Genomic DNA, 23414 nt, shown 5'->3' with positions numbered 1-23414 from the left:
ATCTTTTTTTTGCCAGTCCTGGGGCTTGAAAATCTGGGTCTGGACACTGTCCCTGACCTTCTTTTGCTCAAGGCTAGCTTTGTACAACTTGATCCAAAGCACTACTTCCAGCTTTTTCTGTGGTTAATAAGAGATAAGAATCTTGTGGACTTTCCTGCCCAGGCTGACTTCATGTCTTCTAAGTAGCTAGGATTATAGATGTGAGCCACCAAAGCCTGGCTTGATCTTTTTCTTTTTTCTTTTAGGTCCTGAACTCGGGGTCTGGGTGCTGTCCCTCAGCTCTTCAGCTCAAGGCTAGCACTCTACCACTTGAGCCACAGTGCCACTTCCGGCTTTTTTCTTTTTTTTTTTTTAATAAAGATTTTTTTTTATATTGTAAAGATACTATACTATACAAAGGGTTACAGTTACATGAGTGAGGTAATGAGTATACTTCCTCTTGAACATTGTTACCCCCTCCATTGTTTTCCCCCTACCATCCCTTCCCTCCCTACCTTCCCTGAGGTTCTTTTTTTTTTTTTAATTGTGATTAAGTGATTACATAATTTCCAGAATTTCAGTATTGTGGAATAATGATGGTCATTTAAAGTCACAAGTTCATTCTAACTTTCCTGGAGCAAATTGTCTATCACAGTCTGTAACATGTCTGTTCACATGTTATACACCATACATGCGATCAGCAGCATGGGGATATTTAGTAGTGGTTCAACCAGATGAGCGGGAGTTCTTTGTTTTTTAAGTCCTGTTAGTTTTGTCGTATCACCTAACATTTTGGATTTAGCGTCCACTTATCAGGGAGACCATGTACCGTTTGTCTCTTCGTTCTTGGCTTACCTCGCTCAACATGATTCCTTCTAGCTCCATCCATTTCCCTGCAAATGCCATTATTTTGTCATTTCTAATGGCTGCATAATATTCCATTGTGTATAGATACCACAATTTTTGGATCCATTCATCTGTGGTGGGGCATCTGGGTGTTTCCATATCCTAGCTATTGTGAACAGTGCTGCAATAAACATGGAGGTGCATGTGTCCTTGTATATTGGTTCCTGTTGTTCAGGGTAGATGCCTAGAAGTGGTATGACTGGGTTGTAAGGGAGGTCAATCTTTAGCTTTCTAAGGACCCTCCAGACTGCTTTCCAAAGTGGTTGTATGAGTGTACATTCCCACCAGCAGTGTAATAGGGTTCCTCTTTCTCCACATCGCCTCCAGCATTTGTTGTTGGCTGATTTGTGGATGTGGGACATTCTGACTGGGATAAGGTGGTATCTCAGGGTTGTCTTTATTTGCATTTCCTTCACCACCAGGGATGATGAACATTTCCTCATGTGTTTCTTTGCCATTTTTATTTCTTCATTTGAGAAGTCCCTCTTTAGTTCCCTTGTCCATTTAGTAATTGGTTTGTTAGGTTTGGGAGGGATTAGTTTCTTGAGTTCCCTGTATATACAGGATGTTAACCCCTTGTCTGATATATTGCTGATAAATATTTTTTCCCAATTAGTTGGTTGTCTTTCTAGCTTGGTTGCGATAGATTTAGCTGTGCAGAAGCTTTTTATTTTAAGGTAGTCCCATTTGTCGAGTCTCTCTCCAACTTGTGACCCTGGGACTCTGTTCAGGAAATTCCTTCCTGTGCCTATTAGCTCAAGTGTTTCTCCTACTCTGTCCTGCAGTAGTTTCAGAGATTCAGGTTTAATGTTAAGGTCTTTAATCCATTTTGAGTTGGCTTTTTTCTTATGTGATGCTGAGGAATCGAACCCAGGGCCTTATGCATGCAAGGCAAGCGCTCTACCACTGAGCCACCTTCCCAGCCCTGATCTTTTTCTTTTAACCATGAGGCCCTCAGATCTAAAGTAAGCTTTTGTTGGCATTGTGATCTTCGTTTTTCTATTCATTCATCCAATTTATCTTTTCTAATTGGAATTTTGCTTATTTATATCCATTACTTATATGTAAGAGTTCCTAATGTTATTTTGTTATTTTTTTACTTGTCTTAAAAGGTCTTTAATTCTCTTAGTATCTTTTTTTTATCTTTTTTTTTTTTCGGGTTCGTAGGACTTGAAATCTGCTCATGGCAAGCGCTCAACCGCTTGAGCCACAGCACTACTTCCGGTTTTCTAGTGGTTTATTGGAGATAAGAGTCTCTTGGGCTTTCCTGCACGGGCTGGCTTTGAATCAGGATCCTCAGATCTCAGCCTTCTGAGTAGCTAGGATTATAGGGATGAGCCACTAGTGCCCAGCTTTCTCTTACTATCTTTGTGTTTTGTTTGATTTATTATTCTAATGATGTTTTTGTTGGTAATGGTATTGTCTGTATGTTCTGGTACTGGGATTCTTTCAGTTCTCTTATTTATCATGCCAAATGCTATATCCATATAAGTTAGGTCTCCAGTCTGTCATTTTGTGGGTTAATTTTGCTAGAGTTTCATAGCCTTTTGTGCTACTACTGGCTTTTAGTTTTAATGCTCCTGAGTAGCTAGGATTATAAGTATGGGCAACCTGCACTCGTGCCCAGCTTAGCCAAATTTTGATGTTTTACTCTTATTTTCACTTTATGGTAAAGCTATTAAAAAACAGGTTTATATTTTCTAGGTGATTTTAGGGGAAATACCAAGATTTGAACTCAGTGTTGTGCTTGGCAGCCAGTATTCTGCCAATTGTCCCATAACTGTGGTCCTATATTTCCTTTTTTTTTTTTTTTTTGGTCACGTGGCTTGAACTTGGCCTGGGCGTTTGTCCCTTAACTCTTCAGCTCAAGGCTAGCGCTCTACCACTTGAGCCACAGCTCCACTTCTGGTTTTCCAGTGGTTTATTGGAGAGTCTCTCAGACTTACCTGCCAGGGCTGGCTTTGAACAGTGATCTTCAGATCTCAACCTCCTGAGTAGCTAGGATTGCAGGCGTGAGTCACCACGCCTGGCTTACTTTTTTTTTTTTTTTTTTTAATGGTGAAGAAAGATCACATTTGGAATTAGCCAGCTGGATTGAGTTTCGGTGATTTGAGTTTTGTTGGCAACATCTAGAACATAATAATCAGTGTTAGTCGAACATTTGCTTTTCTCTCCACTAGGTCTTATGGTATGACCTTAGTCCTGTCACCATTGTAGAGCTTCTTTTTTTCACATTTGCAAAGAACATTCATGTTCTTTTATCTTCTTCATGGCTGACTCAATGATCAGGGGATCTTGATGAGGCATTCTTATGAGGATATTTGGCTCTCTCCAAAGCTGCAAAGTCTTGGTCCACTGGAAGATTGGTGAAATGCCTATATTTGTTATTTTTTGTTGGTCAAGGGGCTGGCTCAAGACTAGCATTCTGCAACTTTGAGCCGCATACTACAGGTTGGCTTTGAACTGTGATCCACATATCTCAGCCTCTTCTGACTATAGCTAGGATTACAGGCATGAGGATTGGTCTCTGGCTTTTTTTTTTTTTTTTTCTTTTGTGACTGGGATGTCTTTCATTACTGCCTTTCTTGGGCTTCAAGTCTTTGCCTTGGCTTTGGCTTTAGGAAGGGCAAGAGCTTCCTTATTCATTTTGGTGGTCATCTTGGTGAAAAGGGTTCAAAATTTAACATTTTGTGCCTTAAAAATTAAATACTCCCTCATACCTATGGCTCATACTTGTAATCCTAGGTACTCAGGAGGCTGAGGTATGAGAATCCTGGTTTGAAGCTAGCCTGAGAGGTAAAGTTCATGAGACTCTCCAATTACCCACCAAAAAGCCTCAGGTGGACCTGTGGCTCAAATGGTAGAGCGTTAGTTAGCCTTGAGCAAAAAAGCACCGGAGCAGCATCCAGTCCCTTATTTCAAGCTCTAGGACTGGCATGTGCAAGTCACACACACACACACACACACACACACACATATACACACAGAGTTAGCTACTAGTTTTTGTTTTTAGCCACATTGTTTGTTCTGTTACTAGGTACTTTTAAAAGTATTATTGGGCTGGGAAGTTGGCTCAGTAGTAGAGCGCTTGCCTTGCAGCACCATATAAGCAAAAAGAAAAAAGCTGGAAGTGGCGCTGTGGCTCAAGTGGTAGAGCACTAGCCTTGAGCTGAAGAGCTAAGGGACAGCGCTCAGGCCCAGAGTTCAGGCTCCACGACCGGACCAAAAAAAGAAAAAAAGAAAAAAAAAGGAGTGTATTATTAGTTATTAGTTATTATTCATATACTTACCCTTAAGAATTATGTATGTAGAATGGCTGGGAAGGTGGCTTAGTGGTAGAGTGCTTGCCTTGCCATGCATGAGGCCCTTGTTTCAATTCCTCAGCACCATAGAAGCAGAAAAAGCTGGAAGTGGTGTCATGGCTCAAGTGGCTAGCTTTGAGCTGAAGAGCTGAGGGACAGTTCCCAGGCCCAGAGTTCAGACCCCATGACTGACCAAAAAAAAGAAAAAAAAGAATTGTGTATGTAAGTGGATGCGCATGTTTCAACTCATGAACTCATACTCTTGTCTTTTTCAAAGTATTCTAACCTCATCTATACATCCATATTTGGCATGTTGGCGGTTAATTAGAGGTAGCTCACTTTTCTACATGGCTTGGTTTTGAACTGAGATCCTCAGATCCCAACCTTGTGAGTAACTAGGAGTTCAAGTATGGGCTACCAGTACCTGACAAGAAATTTCTTTGATATAGTTTTGTACTGGTAAATCTTTCTTTTTAACTTGTGGAGTTTTTTTCAACATTCCTGGAATTCTGTTAATGAACTTTTTGCTTTGCTTATCTGAGAATGCCCTACTATTTGCAAGCCAAACCTAGAGAAACATGAGGTAGTACAAGAAGTTAGTGAAGGTTAAGTTCCAGTGAAACTTTAATTAAATCTTCCATTTGTCTAGGATCTTCTGTATCCACTTTAAGTTCTATGAATCTGTGTTACTCTGTTTCTGTTTTTTTTTCCTTTTTTTTTTTTTTGTCGGTTGTGGGGCTTGAACTCTGATCCTGGGCACTGTCTCTGAGCCTTTTTGTGTTCAAAGCTAGCATTCTACCACTTGAGCCACAGAGCCACTTTGGTTTTTGAGTAATTAATTGGAATGTGTGTCTGTGTTCTTTTGGTGTTAGAAGCTTATGAAAAATAACTAAACAATTGAAAGACAATTTATAGTATTACTAAAAGGGATCAGACTCCAGGAAAGTCTCTAAAAGGGAGGAAATTTTCCGAAACCTTGGATATGAAAGACATATTACAAAAGAATAATTTAAGGTCACATTAAGATAATCCAAAAAAGTTCACTAATAAAGTAAAGCAAAGGAAGCATGGTACATACCCCAGAAATAGATGAAGATACATATGATAACTGCTATAAGTATTCTAATATCAGGGAGATATATAGATAGATAGATAGATAGATAGATAGATAGATAGATAGATAGATAGATAGATATCTGGTAAGAAAAAAGAGCAGGGTTTATCTTATTATTATTTTTTTTGGGTCCAGTTGTGGGGCCTGAACTCTGGGCCTGGGTGCTGTCCCTCAGCTCTTCAGCTCAAAGCTAGCGCTCTACCACTATGAGCCACAGCGCCACTTGCGGCTTTTTTCTTATGTGGTGCTGAGGAATCGAACCCAGGGCCTCATGCATGCAAGGCAAGTGCTCTACCACTGAGCCACCTTCCCAGCCCAAGGGTTTATCTTAAATATTTGGTAGGGAAAGTGTTCCCTTAGTGTTAGAAATGTTAGAAATCTAAAAACCACCTGAGTCACAACCAAGAATGTAAACAAATAATTGTCCTGACAGGGCAAAATTTACTTCTGCAAAAGCCTAAACAAAAAAGTATCAGGGGAAAAAAAAAAGTATAGGGAATAGGCCAGCTGCTTCCTTTTTATCCCTGAATCAGTGGGCTCTTGACCCTCCTCTCAGACTGGCGAAACCACAAGTTCACAGTCTTCTCAGGATTGGCAAGGGATAGATCTTGGTGAGCAAGTCTGAGAAAGTTTTTATATTTTTGCTGGGGAGGATCTTAGCAATAGTCTGGAAGAAGAAAGTGGAATTTAAAAAGTTCAAATGGAGACACACTTTGATTGAAAGACTTTAAAAAAATCATATCCTTTGTTCTATATTCAATGATTTCTATATTTACACTGTTTGACAAGTAAATTAGGTCCAGACATACTAATTCCAATCAGTTTAATAATTTTGGTCCTTGTAATGTCTCTTTTTCTTGAGCATTCCAAAAAGAAAGTATAGGTTTTATGAGTTTTTCTTTTTTTCTTTTTGAGGGGGGGAGTCTGGTCATGGGGCCTGAACACTGGGCCGGGGCTCTGTCCCTTAGCTCTTCCTCTCAAGCACTCTACCACTTGAGCCATAGAGCCACTTCTGGCTTTTTTTTTTTCTGCTTATGTGGTGCTGAGAAATTGAACACAGGGCCTCATGCCTGCAAGGCAAGCGCTCTACCACTGAGCCATCTTCCCAGATCTGAGTTGTTCCTTTTAAGATGATATTCATCCTTGAGGCAAGGTGCCAGTGGCTCATACCTATAATCCTACCTACTCAGGAGGCTGAGATCTGAGGATGTGGCTCAAAGGTAGGCTAAGCAGAAAATAATTCTTACCTCTAATTACGCACTCAAAAAACAAAAATGGAGATGTGGCCCAAAGCAGTAAAGTGATACCTTGAGCAAAGGAGTTCATGGATAGAACCCCTACCCTGAGTCCAAGCTCCACCACCAAAGAAAAAGAAAATATGTTATCAGTCCTTGAGATAATTCTTTTTCTTTGTAAACTCTTTTGATCAAAGGAGTCATTTTACCAAATGTTACTTTCTGGCAGTCTTTCAGGTGTCTTTTTAGTTCTGAGAGTGTGCTCGTTATTTGGGGAAGTGGTCAAGGTCTTTCTCCACTTCCTCTTCCACATTCTTTTTTTTGTTTTTTGCTTTAAGTGAGTGTCTGTGTGCTTTTAATCAAGTTATTCTCCAATTCAATGTTTATTTTTTATTTTTTAGCTGTTTCTCGTGTCTCACTTCTCCGTTAGTGATAGTTATTTGATAACTTAAATGTTATCTCTCTTTCTCCCTTTCTCTCTCTCTGTCTCATACACACACACACACACACACACACACACACACACACACACACACGCACAGAATTCTGAAATCTGTTATATTCAGTTGTATTTATAGCACATCTCAGTTTTTTTTTTTGGGTCTGGTCGTGGGGCCTGAACTCTGGGCCTGGGCGCTGTCCCTCAGCTCTTCAGCTCAAGGCTAGTGCTCTACCACTTGAGCCATACTTCTGGCTTTTTTCTTTTTGCTTATGTGGTGCTGAGGAATGGAACCCAGGGCATCATGCATGCAAGACAAGCATTCTACCATTGAGCCACCTTCCTAGCCCCAGCACATCTCAATTTACGTTAACCATATTTTAAATGTTTAAAGATTACATTGATCTAGCAATGGTGGTACATAATTGTGATCTGTACACATGGGATTTAGAGGGTGATTTTCAAGGCTAGTTGGTGCTATAGATTGTCTAGTAGCAATATATTGAAAAATTTCTGAATGAGTGAGAGGCAGTGGCTGAGGCCTATGGTCCTAATTATCTGAGAGGCTGATTTGGAAGGATTGTGTAAAGCCATTGATTGAGAATATCATCAATCAATATTTCAACCAATATAATTTAGGACTGTTACTTATTTTGGAAGCTATGATTGGGAGGCTTGTGGTTCCAAGATAGCCTGGAAAAAAATAAAATAAGCACTGATGGCTTAGCTCCCGAGGAGGTTGAGATCTGAGGATTGTGGTTCATAGCCAGCCTGGGGACGAAAGTCCAAGAGACTCTTATCTCTAGTGAACCACTCAGAAAACTGGAAGTGGCACTGTGGTTCAAGTGGTAAAACGCTAGCCTTGAGGAACTGAGGAACTGAGGGATAGCACCCAGGCCCAGAGTTCAAGCCCCTCCTATAATCCTAATTACTCGGGAAGCTGAGCCTGAAAGGATCAAGATTTGAAGTAAGCCCAGGCTGTAAAGACTGGAAGACTTTATCTCCAATTAGATAGCATTGTGACAGATAAGACTTGGCTCAAGTGATACAATACCTGCTATGAGCTAGAATGCCTGTTGAGAGTATGAGGTTCTAAGTACAAGCCTTGTACCAGCACTTGAACTGAGTTCTAACCATATGCACACACACACACACACACACACACACACACACACACACACACACACACACACACACACACACACACACACACAAAAGGTATATGAGACTCTATCTTACTGGAAGAAGGTGAAAGACCCCAGACTCCTGGGATACTTTCGTCAACGGGAGGGCGCCCCAGAAAACTCAGACTCCAGGCTGGGAGATGCAATAAGCAAGAGTTTATTTGACGTTTGCGCAAATGGACTCTCTGCCCCGGTCAGTCAGAGAGCCCCGAGCAGCGGTTACAGGCATTTTTAAAGGCAAAACCCACAAGATTAACACATACCACAAAGCATCCCATGATTGGTCCATTTAAAGGTCACCATCTACACCAACAGTCACTTTGCCACGCGGGAAATTTTTAACTCTCTTTGTAAAATGATTGGCCCATGGTTGGTTTAATGGGGGTTTACATGGTTACAGGCCTGTGATTGATTAACATTTGGCCTAGTTTGCTGGACTTGCCAGGTGGTCCTTATCTTGGGTCCTTATTTTGGGTCCCATTTGGCCACTTGGGGAATTTACTTGTTTTTTCTTTATTTACGACTACAGAGCTTGTCCCAGGGCCGACATCTAGACTCTGAAACTTTTTATTTATTTCCAGGGAGGGGAAGGGTCAGTGCTAGCGCAAGCAAGTTTACAGAAGCAAAACCAGCAGTTAGCAATTGTAAAATGTAACTCTAATTTTTAATCTTTCAAAGGGAGATGTGCTGGTATGTGCTTATCATCTCAACTTGATGGGGAACTGAAAATAGAATTGTAGTTCAGGTGCTGACTTGGCACAAAATGAGACCCTATCTCAAAAAGTACAAATGTCACCAGACATTGTGAATGTGTACCTAAAGTTCTAGCTACTCAGGAGGCTGAGTTTAGAAAATGGAGCATTAAGCAGACTGGCCCCAAGAGACTCTTTTTCTCTAGTTAGCCAGCAGAAAGCTACAGCTCAAAGTGAGAGCTCAAGGTCCTGAGTTCAAGCACTTGCTAGTTCAAGTACTAGCAAACACAAAGGAAAGAAACAAAATACAAAGGAGTGTTGTGGGCATGGTGCTATACTTGACTAACAAATATAGGGCATAGAGTTCAAGTCCATAGATAAAACACTAAATAATAAATGAAAAAAATACCTCTATATACTGAATTAAATTTTCCTTTTCCTATTTGAAAATAAATATTTTTGTATGTGTGCTGGTCCTAGGACTTGACCTAGTACCAGGTCATGTACCAGAACTAGGTGCTGTATCTTAGCTTATTAACTTAAGTTACAGCTTTGCCTCTTGAACCTTTCCTCCATTGGTGCTTTTTGTTGGTTAATTGGAGATAAAAGTCCCATGGACTTCTCTCCCCTGGCTGTCTCTGAACCATGATCTCTCAGATCTGTCTCTTGAGTAGCTTGGATTACAGGTGTGAGCCTTCTGTGCCTAGCTTGAAAGTAGTTTTGCTGTATGAACTAGTACTAACGTAACTGGTATTTTTAGCTTCTATGTAACATTTTATTTGTTTATTTTATTTTATTTTTTTGTCAGTCGTGGGGCTTTAACTCTGGGCCTGAGCGCTGTCCCTCAGCTCTTCAGCTCAAGGCTAGCGCTCTACCACTTGAGCCACAGTGCCACTTCCAGCTTTTTTCTTTTTTCTCATGTGGTGCTGAGGAATCGAACCCAGGGCCTCTGGCATGCAAGTCAAGCGCTCTAACACTGAACCTCTTCCCAGCCCCTCCATTAATTCTTTTTTGTGTGTTTGCAACTTCTTTATTGTGATAGGAGATTACATAATTTCACAGTATTATGCAATAGTGATCCTTAGTTATTTTTTATATATATATATATATTTTATTGTAAAGATACTATACAGAGGGTTACAGTTACATGAGTAAGGTAATGAGCACACTTCCTATTGAGCATTGTTACCCCCTCCATTGTTTTCCCCTACAATCCCTTCCCTCCATCCCTTCCCCAAGGTTCTTTTTTTTTTTTTTTAATTGTGATTAAGTGATTACATAATTTCCCGAATTTCACAGTATTGTGGAATAATGATGCTTAGTTAAAGTCACAAACACATTCTCACTTTCATGGGCAAATTGTCTATCGTGGTCTATAGTTTATGAATTCCATGAGCTTTGACAGTACAGTTATTTCTTCCACATCCAATGATATGTACATTATTTTCCTTTTGCATAGTGTCAGCTGTTCTCTCTTTCCCACTTCCCTCCCTCCCATCCCTGCCATTGAGTTGCTCCTTTTGATCAATGTCCAGTGCAGCTGACGGGTCCTTGTGTTGTAAGTTTTTCCTGATTCCCTCTAGTGTGTGCGTATATACCATATATATGATCAGCAGCGTGGGGTTATTAGTGATTTGACCAGATTAGTGGAGTTCCTGTTTTTGTTTTCGTTTTTTTTTTGCCAGTCGTGGGGCCTGAACTCTGGGCCTGCGACTGTCCCTCAGCTCTTCAGTTCAAGGCTAGCGCTCTACCACTTGAGCCACAGCCCACTTCCGGCTTTTTCTGCTTATGTGGTACTGAGGAATTGAACCCAGGGCCTCATGCATGCAAGGCAAGCACTCTACCACTGAGCCACCTTCCCACCCCCTAGTGGAGGTCCTTTGTTTCTTAAGTCTTGTTAACTTTGTCATCATTTTACACTTTGGATTTAACATCCACTTGTCAGGGAGACCATGTGCTATTTGTTCTCTTTGCTCTTGGCTTACCTCTCTCAACATGATTTCTTCTAGTTCCATCTATTTCCATGCAAATGCCATTATTTTGTCCTTTCTAATGGCTGCATAATATTCCATCGTGTATCGGCACCACAGCTTTTGGATCCATTCATCTGTGGTGGGGCATCTGGGTATCCTGGCTATTGTGAACAGAGCTGCAGTAAATATGGAGGTGCATGTGAAATTGTATCCTAGTGCCTGTTGTTCAGGATAGATGCCTAGAAGTGGTATGGCTGGGTCATAGGGGAAGTCAATATTTAGCTTTCTGAGGACCCTCCAGATTGCTTTCCAAAGTGGTTGTATAAGTGTACATTCCAACAGCAGTGTAATAAATAGGGTTCCTCTTTCTCCACATCCCCTCCAGCATTTGTCATTGGCTGACTTTAGGATGTGGGCCATTCTGCCTGGGGTAAGGTGGTATCTCTGGGTTGTCTTTATTTGCATTTCCTTTACAACTAGGGATGGTGAACATTCCCTCATGTTTCTTTGCCATTTTTATCTCTTCTGAGAAGTCTCTCTTTAGTTCCCTTGTGCATTTATTAATTGGTTTGTTGGGTTTGGAAGGAATTAGTTTCTTGAGTTCGCTTTATAAACTGGATATTAACCCCTTGTCTGATATATTGCTGGTAAATATTTTTTCCCAGTTAGTTGGTTGTCTTTCTAGCTTGGTTACTATGTATTTAGCTGTGCAGAAACTTTTTATTTTAAGGTAGTTCCATTTATCGAGTCTGTCTCCAATTTGTTGTGACCCTGGGACTCTGTTCAGGGGCTCCATTAATTCTTAGAGAAGCTTCTCTAGTTGGAGATGTGGCTTAGGATATCATATCAGCCTAACCAGCACTGTTATGGGGAAAAGAGTCCACCACTCAGAGACAGCCTCATGTAAAAAGATGACTTTATTGGGGAAGTGGATAGCTGACCAGCCAGGGATGCAGCACAGACTCGGGAGCTGACCCTGAACTGCCCACAAGCAGGGATTTTTCTTTTTCTTTTTTTTTTTTTTGGGTCCGGTCATGGGGCCTGAATTCTGGGCCTGGGCACTGTCCCTCAGCTCTTCAGCTCAAGGCTAGCGCTCTACCACTTGAGCCACAGCGCCACTTCCAACTTTTTTCTTTTTGCTTATGTGGTGCTGAGGAATCGAACCCAGGGCCTCAGGCATGCAAGGCAAGCACTCTACCACTGAGCCACCTTCCCAACCCCCCCCCAAGCAGTGGTTTTTAAAGGCAAAATCCATGCAGTCCAGCCTGACCACATGCAGGTGGCCAATAGGATTATAACACACATAAAGATTGCATATGTATGTCAGTGTCCAATGGGGTTACAGTCCTTCTCATAGTATCTGTTTGAACTAACCTATCATTACAAAGCAAGGGGATATTCTCACTTGTGGGAGCAGGGCTAGGCTGCTCCTTCCTGGAAGGACAAAGGTCGCTGGGCTGTTTTACTATTGATAACCAAACTGGGCTCAGATCCTGTTTGGGCTATTGAGATCCTGTCTGGGCCATTGATAACCAAACACAGCTATTGGCCACATAAACTTATCACAACAATCAAGGGCTTTTCAGTTTCCATATTTCCTGGGGTCTCAACAAACAGTGTATTTCCTGACCCTTGGGCCTTGTGAGAAACCAGTGTTTTGATTCTCAGGGGTGGGAGGGGGAAACACCCCTGGTATATTAAAAATGGAGTTCGTTTTTGGCACCCCCAACAGTAATTAGGCCCTGAATTCAAACCTCCAGTACCACTAAAAACAAACTAACAAACATAACCTAGAAACTTCTCAAATTCTGTAGTGAATTATAGAGATTTTTTTGGAAGAAAATGACATTGGCTTCTTCTGTAATCCTAAAATTTTTTCAGTAAGCAGATCCAATTTACAGTTTCACATCTTTTAAAATGTGTATTTTTTTTTATTTCTAGGCTGTTCACTGCTACGAATCTTTAATAGTAAAAGCTGAAGGAAAAGTGGAATCTGATTTCTTTTGTCAATTAGGTCACTTCAACCTTTTATTGGAAGATTATTCAAAAGGTAATTTTTTTTCTCTTTTAAATTTCTTCTTGGTTTATGTTTGCATTGATTCTAATGATTTGTATTTTATATCAAGGGCACTTGCTACCAGTGTTTATAATCTTCTTAGGAACTTAGAAACTTCAGAAGCAATGAAAAAGAGTAGATAAAAGCGTAAAAAGTTGATATAACTTACATAAATATTAAGCAAATTTAATTATTCACTAAAACTTAAAACATTGTATTGTTTGAAAAAATTCAGTCACTAGTCTCAATGCTAGTTTACAGATAATGGGTGGTATTGAAGAAAAGGAAATCAAAGTTTATATTTTTTCAGGCAAATAAATAACTATTCTGGATTAATATTTCATAGAACTGTAGTACTGCCATTCTAAGGGAAGGAAAATGTATTTAATTGAGGGGCTGGGAATGTGACTTAGTGGTAGAGTGCTTGTCTAGTATGCATGAAGCCTTGGGTTTGATTCCTCAGTACCACATGAACAGAAAAGCTGGAAGTAGTGCTGTGATTAAAGTGGTAGAGAACTAGTCTTGAGCACAAAGAGGCTCAAAGATAACGCTTAGGCCCTGAGTTCAAGCTTCAGGACTTGGGCCTGGGAAGGTGGCTCAGTGGTAGAGCGCTTGCCTTGCAGGCATGAGGTCCTGGGTTCGATTCCTCAGCACCACATAAGCAAAAACAAAAAAGCTGGAAGTGGCGCTGTGGCTCAAGTGGTAGAGCGCTAGCCTTGAGCTGAAGAGCTGAGGGACAGCGCCCAGGCCCAGAGTTCAGGTCCCACGACCGGACCCAAAAAAAACCAAAACAAACAAGCCAAAAAAAAGAAAGAAAGAAAGGAAGAGAGAGAGAGAAAGAAAGAAAGAAAAGAGAAAATGCATTTAAGGGAAAGCCCTAAAGTTCTAGGATTTTGGCCTTTTTTCCCCCCTAGTCATGGGGCCTGAACTCTGGGTCTAGGTGCTGTCCCTCATCTGGTCAGCTCAAGTCTAGCACTATACTACTTGAGCCACAGTACCACTTCTGGCTTTTTCTGCTTCTGTGGTGCTGAGGAGTCAAACCCAGGATATCATGCATTCAAGACAAGCACTCCACTACTGCACCACCTTCCCAGCCCTGATTTTAGCCATTCTTGTATTTCTTCTCTTGATTGTCAATAGTCCCGGAAACTGCATGTCTGTTAACAAAAGTTTTTTCTTTCCTTCTTTTGGTATAGAGATGGAAATTTAGCAAATAGCTGAAGGAATACTAGTTTTGAATTCTGCAGAGTTTTAGGAGGAAAACAAAGGAAGAATAAGTTAAACTTAAGCCCTTGAGCTTGGCATGCAAGTATTCTGGCTAATGATATAATTAGTTATAACACATGTGAAAATCACATAATTATCCTTTCTTGTTAAATAACATGTTATTTTGTTTGAATGTCCATTTTATTATAAACCATCATAATTAAAAGAGAGTACGCTTGACTTGTAGAAAAGAAATAGTTTTTATATAGTTGATTTTTCCTTTTTTTCACTTAAGATACAATGTTTAAAAGCCTATTCTATGGCCCTGTTATTTCAAAAAACACAGACATATTTTCCTTATTTTTCTTTTTGACAATATTTGGGTTTGAGCTCAGAGACTTGTGCTTGTTAGGAAGATACTCAAACAGTTGAGCTATGGTCTAGACTTACTTTTGTCTTAATTGTCTCAGACTTCGATTTCCTGTCATATCTAAGATCACAGAAATATTCTACCTAAGTATATTAGATTACAGGTACATACCACATTCTAGCTCCAAGTAGTTTCTTTTGACCTTAGATTTTAAAATGAAATAATTATTTCATTCATTTGAAAGATTTTTTTTTTTTCAGAAGAGTGTAAGTATCTTTAGGTAACTGTTAAAGATCTGTTATAGACTCCTACCTATTATCCTAATCACTCATGAGGCTGAGATTGAGGATAAAAGTTAGAACCCAGCCTAAGCAGAGTGAGATCCTTACCTTCAGTTAACCAGCATAAAATTAGTGGAGTTATGACTCTTGGAATAGAGGACCAGCCTTGAATAAAAAAGCCTTGTAAGAATACAAGTCCTTGAATTTAAGCTCTCCTACCAGTGCAAATGAATCTGGGCCTTTTCATAAATTATTATTGCTATTGGCCATAACAGTTTTTATTATGAATTCATTATTATAATTCATAACTATGAATCAGCAATATATGTGATATATGTAATAATCAGTAATATGTGAAGCAAAAAATACATGGAAATAGAGGTGTGGCTCAAGCAGTTAAACACCAGCCATTTCAATAAAAAGTTTATAGTTCCAGCATGGTGCTAATGCCTCATGCCTGTAATCCTAGCTACTAAGAAGGCTCAGATCTGAGGATCAGGATTTAAAGCCAGCCTGGGTGGGAAAGTCCTTGAGACTTATTTCCAGTTACCTACCAGAAGACAGGAACTACTGCTGTGGCTCAAAGTGAAAAAGCACAGGGAGAGCATCAGGCTCTGAGTTCACGCCTTACAACCACCAGCACCACTAACAACAAAAAATCATAGTTCAGATCTCATACACAAGCACTCTAGATTTCTTTTGACTTGACTTCAGGATGTCATGCTTTTGCTTGGCTCTTATTATTCAAGTCTGGTACTCTACCACTTGTGCCTTACCTGCACTTCCATAAAAGAAAATTTTGTTGAACATGAACTAATAAGTACTTAATCCTGAATCTATCCTTAGGATGAATGATTCCATTTTTTGCTAAATTAACAGTATAATTGAAAGTCCTATGTCAGAGAACCATTTCTCCTGATTCCTACATGTCAGGTCTTGATACTTGCTCTGCAATAAGAAGAAAAGCACTTTAGTTCAACTTTGAAGTGCACACAATAGATTTAAGTTTAGAGGAAGAATTAGGTGATGGGACTATTCGAATCAGAAGGAAAAAGCAGAAATTATAATCAGGACAAAAGTTGTTTCATCAGGACAAAGAAAGTTACTTCAGCCCAGTGTAATTAATTATAATTTCTGACAATTACATTCTACTATGTTTATCGAAGTCAGTAAGAGTATCATATACATTTCAGGTGTTCATGGTTCTAGTATTCAAAGAAATAAATCTCCACATATCATCTTTTAAAAAAGTGTGTTTCTCCAGGATAGCACTTTGCCACTTCAACCACAGCTCCACTTCAGTGTTTTCTTTTTTTCTTTATAAAAGATTTTTTTTATTGTAAAAATACTGTACAAAGGTGTTATAGCTACATGAATAAGGTAATAAGTACATTTCCTATTGAGTATTGTTACTTCCTCCTTTGTTTTCCCCTACCATTCCTTTCCTCCCCACTTCCCAGCTCCTTGCCCCCCCCTCTTCCCTCCCTTTCCCCACCACTTTGGTTTTTTTTTTTTTTTTTCTGGTCGTGGGGCCTGAACTCTGGGCCTGGACACTGTCCCTCAGCTCTTCAGCTCAAGGCTAGCGCTCTACCACTTGAGCCTCAGTCTCACTTCCAGCTTTTTCTGCTTATGTGGTGCTGAGGAATCGAACCCAGGGCCTCATGCATGCAAGGCAAGCACTCTACCACTGAGCCACCTTCTCAGACCCCACTTTGGTGTTTTTTGATGATTACTTGGAGCTAAGACTATTTAAGACTTTCTTGCCTGGGCTGATTAGTTTGAATTAGAGATGTGAGCCACTGGTGCCTGGCCACATATCACTCTTAATGATACTGTGTATTTATAGCATACACACACTCTCTCTCTCTATGAATGTGTATATATATGTATATATATAGAGAGAGATTGAAGAGAGAGGAAGAAGAATGGGGAAAGATAAGAGAACAGAAGAAAGAAAATATTTTTCAATTCTATTAATAGTATGTTGGGAAACTGAAGTAAACTCAGTTGTTTTGTAAAGGGAGTTATTATCAAGTGGTAGTAGTTTAACTAAGTTAAATCTCTGTAATTTTGAATTTTTTATACTAATTAGGTTGTATAGTTTTAGGTTAGAAATTTGTCATTCAGATTGGAAATACACTATTGGAAATGTGCCCTGTGTTCCGACATGTAATTTTTCTTTATCTTTAATTATTTCTTAAATAATTATGATGAGCTGTATGTCAGTGGCTCATGTCTGTATTGTAGCTGCTGAGAAGGCTGAGATCCAGAAGACCTCACTTCAGAGCTAAAAGGGGCAGAAATCCAGTAATACTCCATCTATAACAAAACTTTGAAAAGCTATGTTGAAGACATGGCTCACATGATAAAATGCCTCCTGTGAGCAAGAATGTTAAGCAAGGGGGAGGCCAGAAGTCATGAATATAAGCCAAGTACCACCAACAAAAAAAAATTTTAATTATGACTAATATTTTAATATGTACTCTTTGGGTTGAATCTTTTTTTTTTAATTGGGGTAAGAAATTTGGGGGGTTAAAATGTTAATTATGTAGCTCAAGCTGCCTTAAACTCCTAGATAGTAATCAGTGCTCCTCCTTTCAAGTAACTAAAATTGCATGTTTGTACCTCAAGCAACTTTTTGGAACTTCTTAGTCTTTGTATTGTATTTTGCATTGTTTTTGCTAAATTTTATGTTTCTCTATTGAATTCTCTACTGAATTTTTATTTCACCTTTCAAACATCAGTTGAATATAGAAATAAGTGGTTATTTCTAGACTCTCCTTCATAAGTACATCTTCAATTCTATACATAGGATACTCCATCTCCAATAAACCAGTGGTGAAGAATAAAAGCCATGGTGAAGACATGGCTCACATGGTAAAATGCCACCTGTGAGCAAGAATGTTAAACATTCTGTTTTAAATTATTGTAAAAAATGCCTTTCAATGTCTTTTTAGTTTTGGATAAGAAAAAGAAATTAATCTAGTGTCTTATTTATCTTTTTCTTTTTTTTATCCTGACGACTTTATTGGCAACTAGAGATTCTACTAATGATGTTTTTAATTTTCTTTACATTTTTAAAAAATTAACTTTAAGTAGTTGTATAAAGGGTTAAATTTAATGTTATCCTTGGAATTGACATAACAATAAAAATTATAGCTCGTAGATTTTTTTAGGTTTATGTTGAGTTCATAAAACATGACCTTAAATAATTTAGGGCAAACTTAGGAAAATGTTTACAATTCTGTTCTTAATTTAAGTATTAGGGTACAATGTGATGTTTTCATTTATATGTGCATTGTGTAATAACCAAAACAGAACAATTAAAATATGTACCATAAATATTTATCTTTTTAGTTTTATTTTATTTTTTGATGCCAGTACTAGGGCTTGAGTAACTATATTCTTGTTCAGCTTTTCAATCATGAGTTTAACATTTAAGACAGATCTTTAGTTTTGGCTATCTGCTGTTTAATTAGACAATTCGTTTCTTCATTGCTGGCTTCAAACCACAGTCTTAGTAGTTAGCATTGTAGGTGTGAACTACTGTTGTCTGGCTAAAAATTCATCACTTCTTTGTTGAGAACTATGAGGGATCTTCTCCTTCAGTTATATTTTTTTGTTAGTCATGGACCTTGAATTTGCAGCCTGGGCATTGTCTCTAAGCTCTTTTTGTTCAAGGCTAGCATGCGACCACTTTGAGCCACAGTACCACTTCTAGTTTTCTGTCAGTAAATTGGCATAAGAGTCTCATGGAGTTTCCTTCCAAGGCTGGCTTTGAATTGCAGTCCTCAAATCTCAGCTTCCTGAATAGTTAGGATTATAGGCCCCCAACACCCAGCTGTTCTTTTAGTTATTGAAATGTACAATACATTTTTGTCACCTTACTGGGTAAGGTGTAATTATGGCTGTATATCTTTGCATATCTTCTTTATTTGTCTGTTCTAGTTCTGTTGCTTGAGCCCAAGGTCTGGGCTTTGTTCCTGAGCTTTTGTTCAAGGCTAGCAGTCTACCACTTCAGCCACTTTCTGGTTCCATTTCTGAGTTTTTTGGTCCTTAATTGGAGATAGAGTCTCATGAACTTTCCTGTTATCTTTGAATCACAATTCTCAGATCTCAGCTTCCTAAGTAGCTAGGATTGAAGGTATGAGCTATCAGCTCTGTGCTTATTTTTGCTTTCTAAGGCAGTTTACCTTAGGCTGGTCTGTAATTTGTAATCATCCTGTCTCAAATTCTCTAGTGATATATTATAAATTTAATTCCTAAGCTGGGTGTTAGTTGCTTATGTATATAACCTTAGCTACTCAGGAGACTGAGAGCTGAGATTTGAGGCTTGAAGATAACCCATGCAGATAGATTTCCAGTTAACCAGCAAAAAGCCAAAACTGAGTGAAACAGTAGAGTAAGAGCATAAGCCTAGGAGTTCAAGCTTCAGTGTAGCACATAAAAAGACTAAAATGAGCCAGGCAATAGTGGCTTACGCCTGTAATCCTAGCTACTCAGGATCAAGCCCCGAGATTGAAGTGATTTTTAGTTTTTAGCATACTAACAATAATTTTTTTTTTGGTCCGGTCGTGGAGCCTGAACTCTGGGCCTAGGTGCTGTCCCTCAGTTCTTCATCTCAAGGCTAGCACTCTACCACTTGAACTACAGCGCCATTTCTGGCTTTTTTTTGCTTATGTGGTGCTGAGGAATTGAACCCAGGGCCTCATGCATGCAAGGCAAGCACTCTACCACTGAGCCACTTTCCCATCCCTAAAAATAAAATTCTTATACCTTAAAAAGTTTCTTCTTAATTCTTTTAAGTTAGGGGATATGGGTATGAACTTAGAGCCACAAATGTTTTTGTGTACTCACTTGGCAATCTACTACTGAAGCTACATCTCTCGAGCAGCTCTTGGCTAGTTACTTTTTTTTTTTTTTAGTTTATACAGCTGTTAGTTTTTATTTTTTTAATATTTTTTAATTTTTTTGCAAAGATACTATACAGAGGGTTACAGTTACATGAGTAAGGTAATGAGTACACTTCTTATTGAGCATTGTTACTCCCTCCATTGAGTTCCCCCTTCCATCCCTTCCCTCCCTACCTTCCCCGAGGTTCTTTTTTTTTTTTTTTGATTGTGATTAAGTGATTACATAATTTCCAGAATTTCACAGTATTGTGGAATAATGATGCTCATTTAAAGTCACAAGTTCATTCTAACTTTCCTGGAGCAAATGGTCTGTCACGGTCCATAACATATACTGGTGTACACATATACACCATACATGTGATCAGCAGCATGGGGATATTTAGTGGTGGTTTTACCAGATGAGTGGGAGTTCTTTGTTTCTTAAGTCCTGTTAGTTTTGTCATATTACCTAATATTTTGGATTCAGCATCCACTTATCAGGGAGACCATGTACCGTTTGTCTCTTTGCTCTTGGCTTACCTTGCTCAACATGATTCCTTCTAGCTCCATCCATTTCCCTACATATTTGGCTAGTTACTTTTGGAGAAAAATCTTACTGGCTTTTTTGCCTAGAATGGATTTAAACTGTGACACAGTAACTTTTGTTGTTGTTGTTGTTGGTTGGCTGTGTGGCTGGAACTCTGGGTCTGGGTGCTGTCCTTCAGCTCTTCAACTCAAGGATAGTGCTCTACCACTTGAGCCACAGCACCACTTCGGTTTTCCAGTAGTTATATGGAGATGAGTCTCATGGACTTTCCTCCCAGGGCTGGCTTTGAACCTCGAACCTCAGATCTTAGCCTCCTGAGTAGCTAGGATTACAGGCATGAGCCATCAGTACCTAGATTCACAGTAACTCTTTTTTTTTTTGGTCGCTTGTGGGGCTTGAACTCTGGGCCTGGGTGGTGTCCCTGAGCTCTTCAGCTGAAGATGAGCGCTCTACTACTTGAACCACAGTGCCACTTCCTGTTTTCTGGTTGTTAATTGGAAAGCATCTCATGACTTTACTGCCGGGGTGGGCTTTGAACCGTGATCCTCAGATCTCAGCTGCCTGAATAGCTAGGATTATAGGCATAAGCTTCCAGCAACCAGCTCCACCGTAACTTTTTAAAAATGAAAAGTCTCTTTGTTCACTGTCTCATATTTTTATAAACTTTTAAATTTATAATATCCTTTAGGTGCCTTGTTATAAGAAAAAGACACAGGATATAGACAAAGGGATTGCTTAATACCAGCATAGTTTTATTCAGGAGAAAATCTACCCAGCAGAGGGTGAAGTTCCAGGGCTGTTTACAGGCTAGGAGTATTTCTAGTAGGTTGCTGGGAAGTACTAGTGTGGTTTGGGCTAATATGGTGTTACTAGGGAAATAGTTCGCATTGGGGTTAGATAGTGAGCTTATTGGAAATCACTAAAGCTTACGCTTTCAATGAAAATACTATTCTGAGGCACGGTGGTGATCACAACTGACACTGACTGTATTAGGGCAGCTGATGTCAAGTTTTTGTACAAATAATTCCATGTCTGTTTTTTCACAGATACCTTTTGTTAATTTTTTTCTTCTTTATTTTAACTTTATTTTTTGTGCCACTCTTGGACTTAGGACCTAGACACTGTCCCCAATCTTTTTTGCTCAAGGCTATTTCTCTACTACTTAAGCCACATCTCCACTTCCAGGTTTTTTGGCAGTTACTGGCAATAAGAGTCTAGAATAGTACACTCTTCCTGGGCTGGGTTTAAACTGTGTTCTCCAACCTGTTGCAGCCTTTTGAGTAGCTAGGATTACAGGCTTGAGCCACCAACACCCAACTTCTTCTTTTCAAAATTAGAGCACAATACTTTATTTCTGATTGGTGAACCAGGTTTTTAGATCCCAGGCCTAAACTCAAGAAGTTGCATATTAGGTCCACTTATACCCTGTCCTTTATATGCCAAATGGTGAAAGAGAAAAGAGATTTATTTTATGTTAATCATCAGAAAATAGTATTTCAACTGTATTTGGAGAGTTGAGGGCTCTTGGTGACAAAGTTAAAACAATCTGTTTATAAGAATGTATGGTCTTGGGCTGGGAAGATGGCTCAGTGGTAGAGCACTTGCCTAGCATGCTTGAGGCACCACATAAGCAAAAAGAAAAAAGCCGGAAGTGGCGCTGTGGCTCAAGTGGTAGAGCTCTAGCCTTGAGCTAAAGAGCAGAGGGACAGTGCTCAGGCCCAGAGTTCAGGCCCCACGAGACCGGACCCCGCCCTCCAAAACAAAACAAAACAAAACAAAAAAAGAATGTATGGTCTAGTTGACTGTTAGCTTATTCTATCTTTTTGGAAATAAATAGTGATTGGTAGCTTCTGCCTGTTTTCTTCAAAATGATAAGGAGAAGGAATATGCCAACATGAAGGACACTTTTTCTTCTGCAATAAGATGCTTATCAGTGAATCCTGTATGTTTTGGAGCCCATGGTGCAGGAGGGCATGGCTCAACTCAAAAAGCATTGAGGCTGGGAAGGTGGCTCAGTGGTAGAGTGCTTGCCTTGCATGCATGAGGTCCTGGGTTAGGGTCCTCAGCACCACATAAGCAGAAAAAGCTGGAAATGGCGCTGTGGCTCGATTGGTAGAGCACTAGCCTAGAGCTGAAGAGTTGAGAGCGCCCAGGCCCACAGTTCAGGCCCTATGACCGACAAAAAGAAAAAAGAAAAAGAAAAAAGGATTAGGGCAGAGAAATAAGATTATTTTATGGCATGTTGCAATAGGAGGATGGCACTTCAGTTTATCCTTACAGCCATCTGCAGGGAACCAACATGAACTTAGGTTTAAAGGATCAGAGGGCAAAATGTGTTTGTAGTTTGAGTTCAAAATACAAATGTGGTTTGGTTGATCATTATCTCAGTTTTGGTTGCTCATGCTTCTGGAGGAGTTATTAAGACTGGCATCACTAGAGGGAGCAATATAAATATTATGAAATGATTTCTCTGATTTCAAGATGTAGTTGTTCTTAGTATTTTGTCAAACTTTAGAGCAAGTAAATTGACCTTGAGTCCTTGTGTATGTTATACCCAGGTCGCAGGACCCCCACCAAGGAGACCACCGAGAGTCAGACTTTACAGCTGTTTTAAGGTTTTATTTAAACAGGCTGCAGCTTGGGCCTCGTCCTACACTCCGACACAGCAGAGCGTAGGAGGAGAGCCCTGAGCTAAAGATTTTCAGGGTTTATAAAGGCACACAACCAACGAGGTGTTTGGATTACCACCACGTGTTAACTCTGCTAGAAACAAGCAAAAAGTGGTCACTGCCTCAAAACTTTACCCTTCATGTATAAGAGAGAGAGGGTAATGCTACAAGATTCCAACATAGTAAAGGTGATAGGAAACTTTAGAAAAGAAAAGAGGTGCAGGTGCTGATAGCTCATGCATATAATCCTATCTACTTAGAATGCTGAGATCTAAGGATTGTAGTTCAAAACCAGCCCAAAAAAATCTATGAGATTCTTATCTCTGATGAAGCACTAAAAATTTGAAAGTGGAGCTGTGATTCACATTATAGAGCACCAGCCTTAAGCAAAGTAGCTCAGAAATAGCACCTACATTCAAGGCTAAGGACTGGATTAAAACAAAACAATGAAAAAGAACATGGCTCATACAGAGGCCATGGAAAGGTAGCACTTTAGCCATTCTCAGGATTTATACAGATAGGCTTGGGCTAAATAAGGACAATTAAGGACTCTGAAGACAGCTTCAGAT

At 39.6% G+C, this 23414-nt stretch overlaps 1 protein-coding gene across 7 annotated transcripts in view; it reads left to right on the top strand.

Moving 5' to 3' along the window:
• The window catches only part of LOC122115517 (histone demethylase UTY-like), a 143968-nt gene that overhangs the window by 7553 nt on the left and 113001 nt on the right, over positions 1 to 23414 (top strand). For all 7 annotated transcript variants that reach the window (XM_042689012.1, XM_042689009.1, XM_042689010.1 and 4 more), the window contains exon 3: positions 12766 to 12874. In XM_042689012.1, coding sequence (XP_042544946.1) covers positions 12766 to 12874 — 109 coding nt within the window. The remainder of the gene's footprint in view (positions 1 to 12765; positions 12875 to 23414) is intronic.

This window comes from Dipodomys spectabilis, unplaced genomic scaffold (genome assembly GCF_019054845.1).
Source record: "Dipodomys spectabilis isolate Male_0828 unplaced genomic scaffold, ASM1905484v1 ptg000120l, whole genome shotgun sequence".
NCBI classification, from domain to species: Eukaryota; Metazoa; Chordata; class Mammalia; order Rodentia; family Heteromyidae; genus Dipodomys; species Dipodomys spectabilis.
Note: the sequence above shows the minus strand (reverse complement) of the source record. Positions and strands in the feature narration are given on the sequence as shown.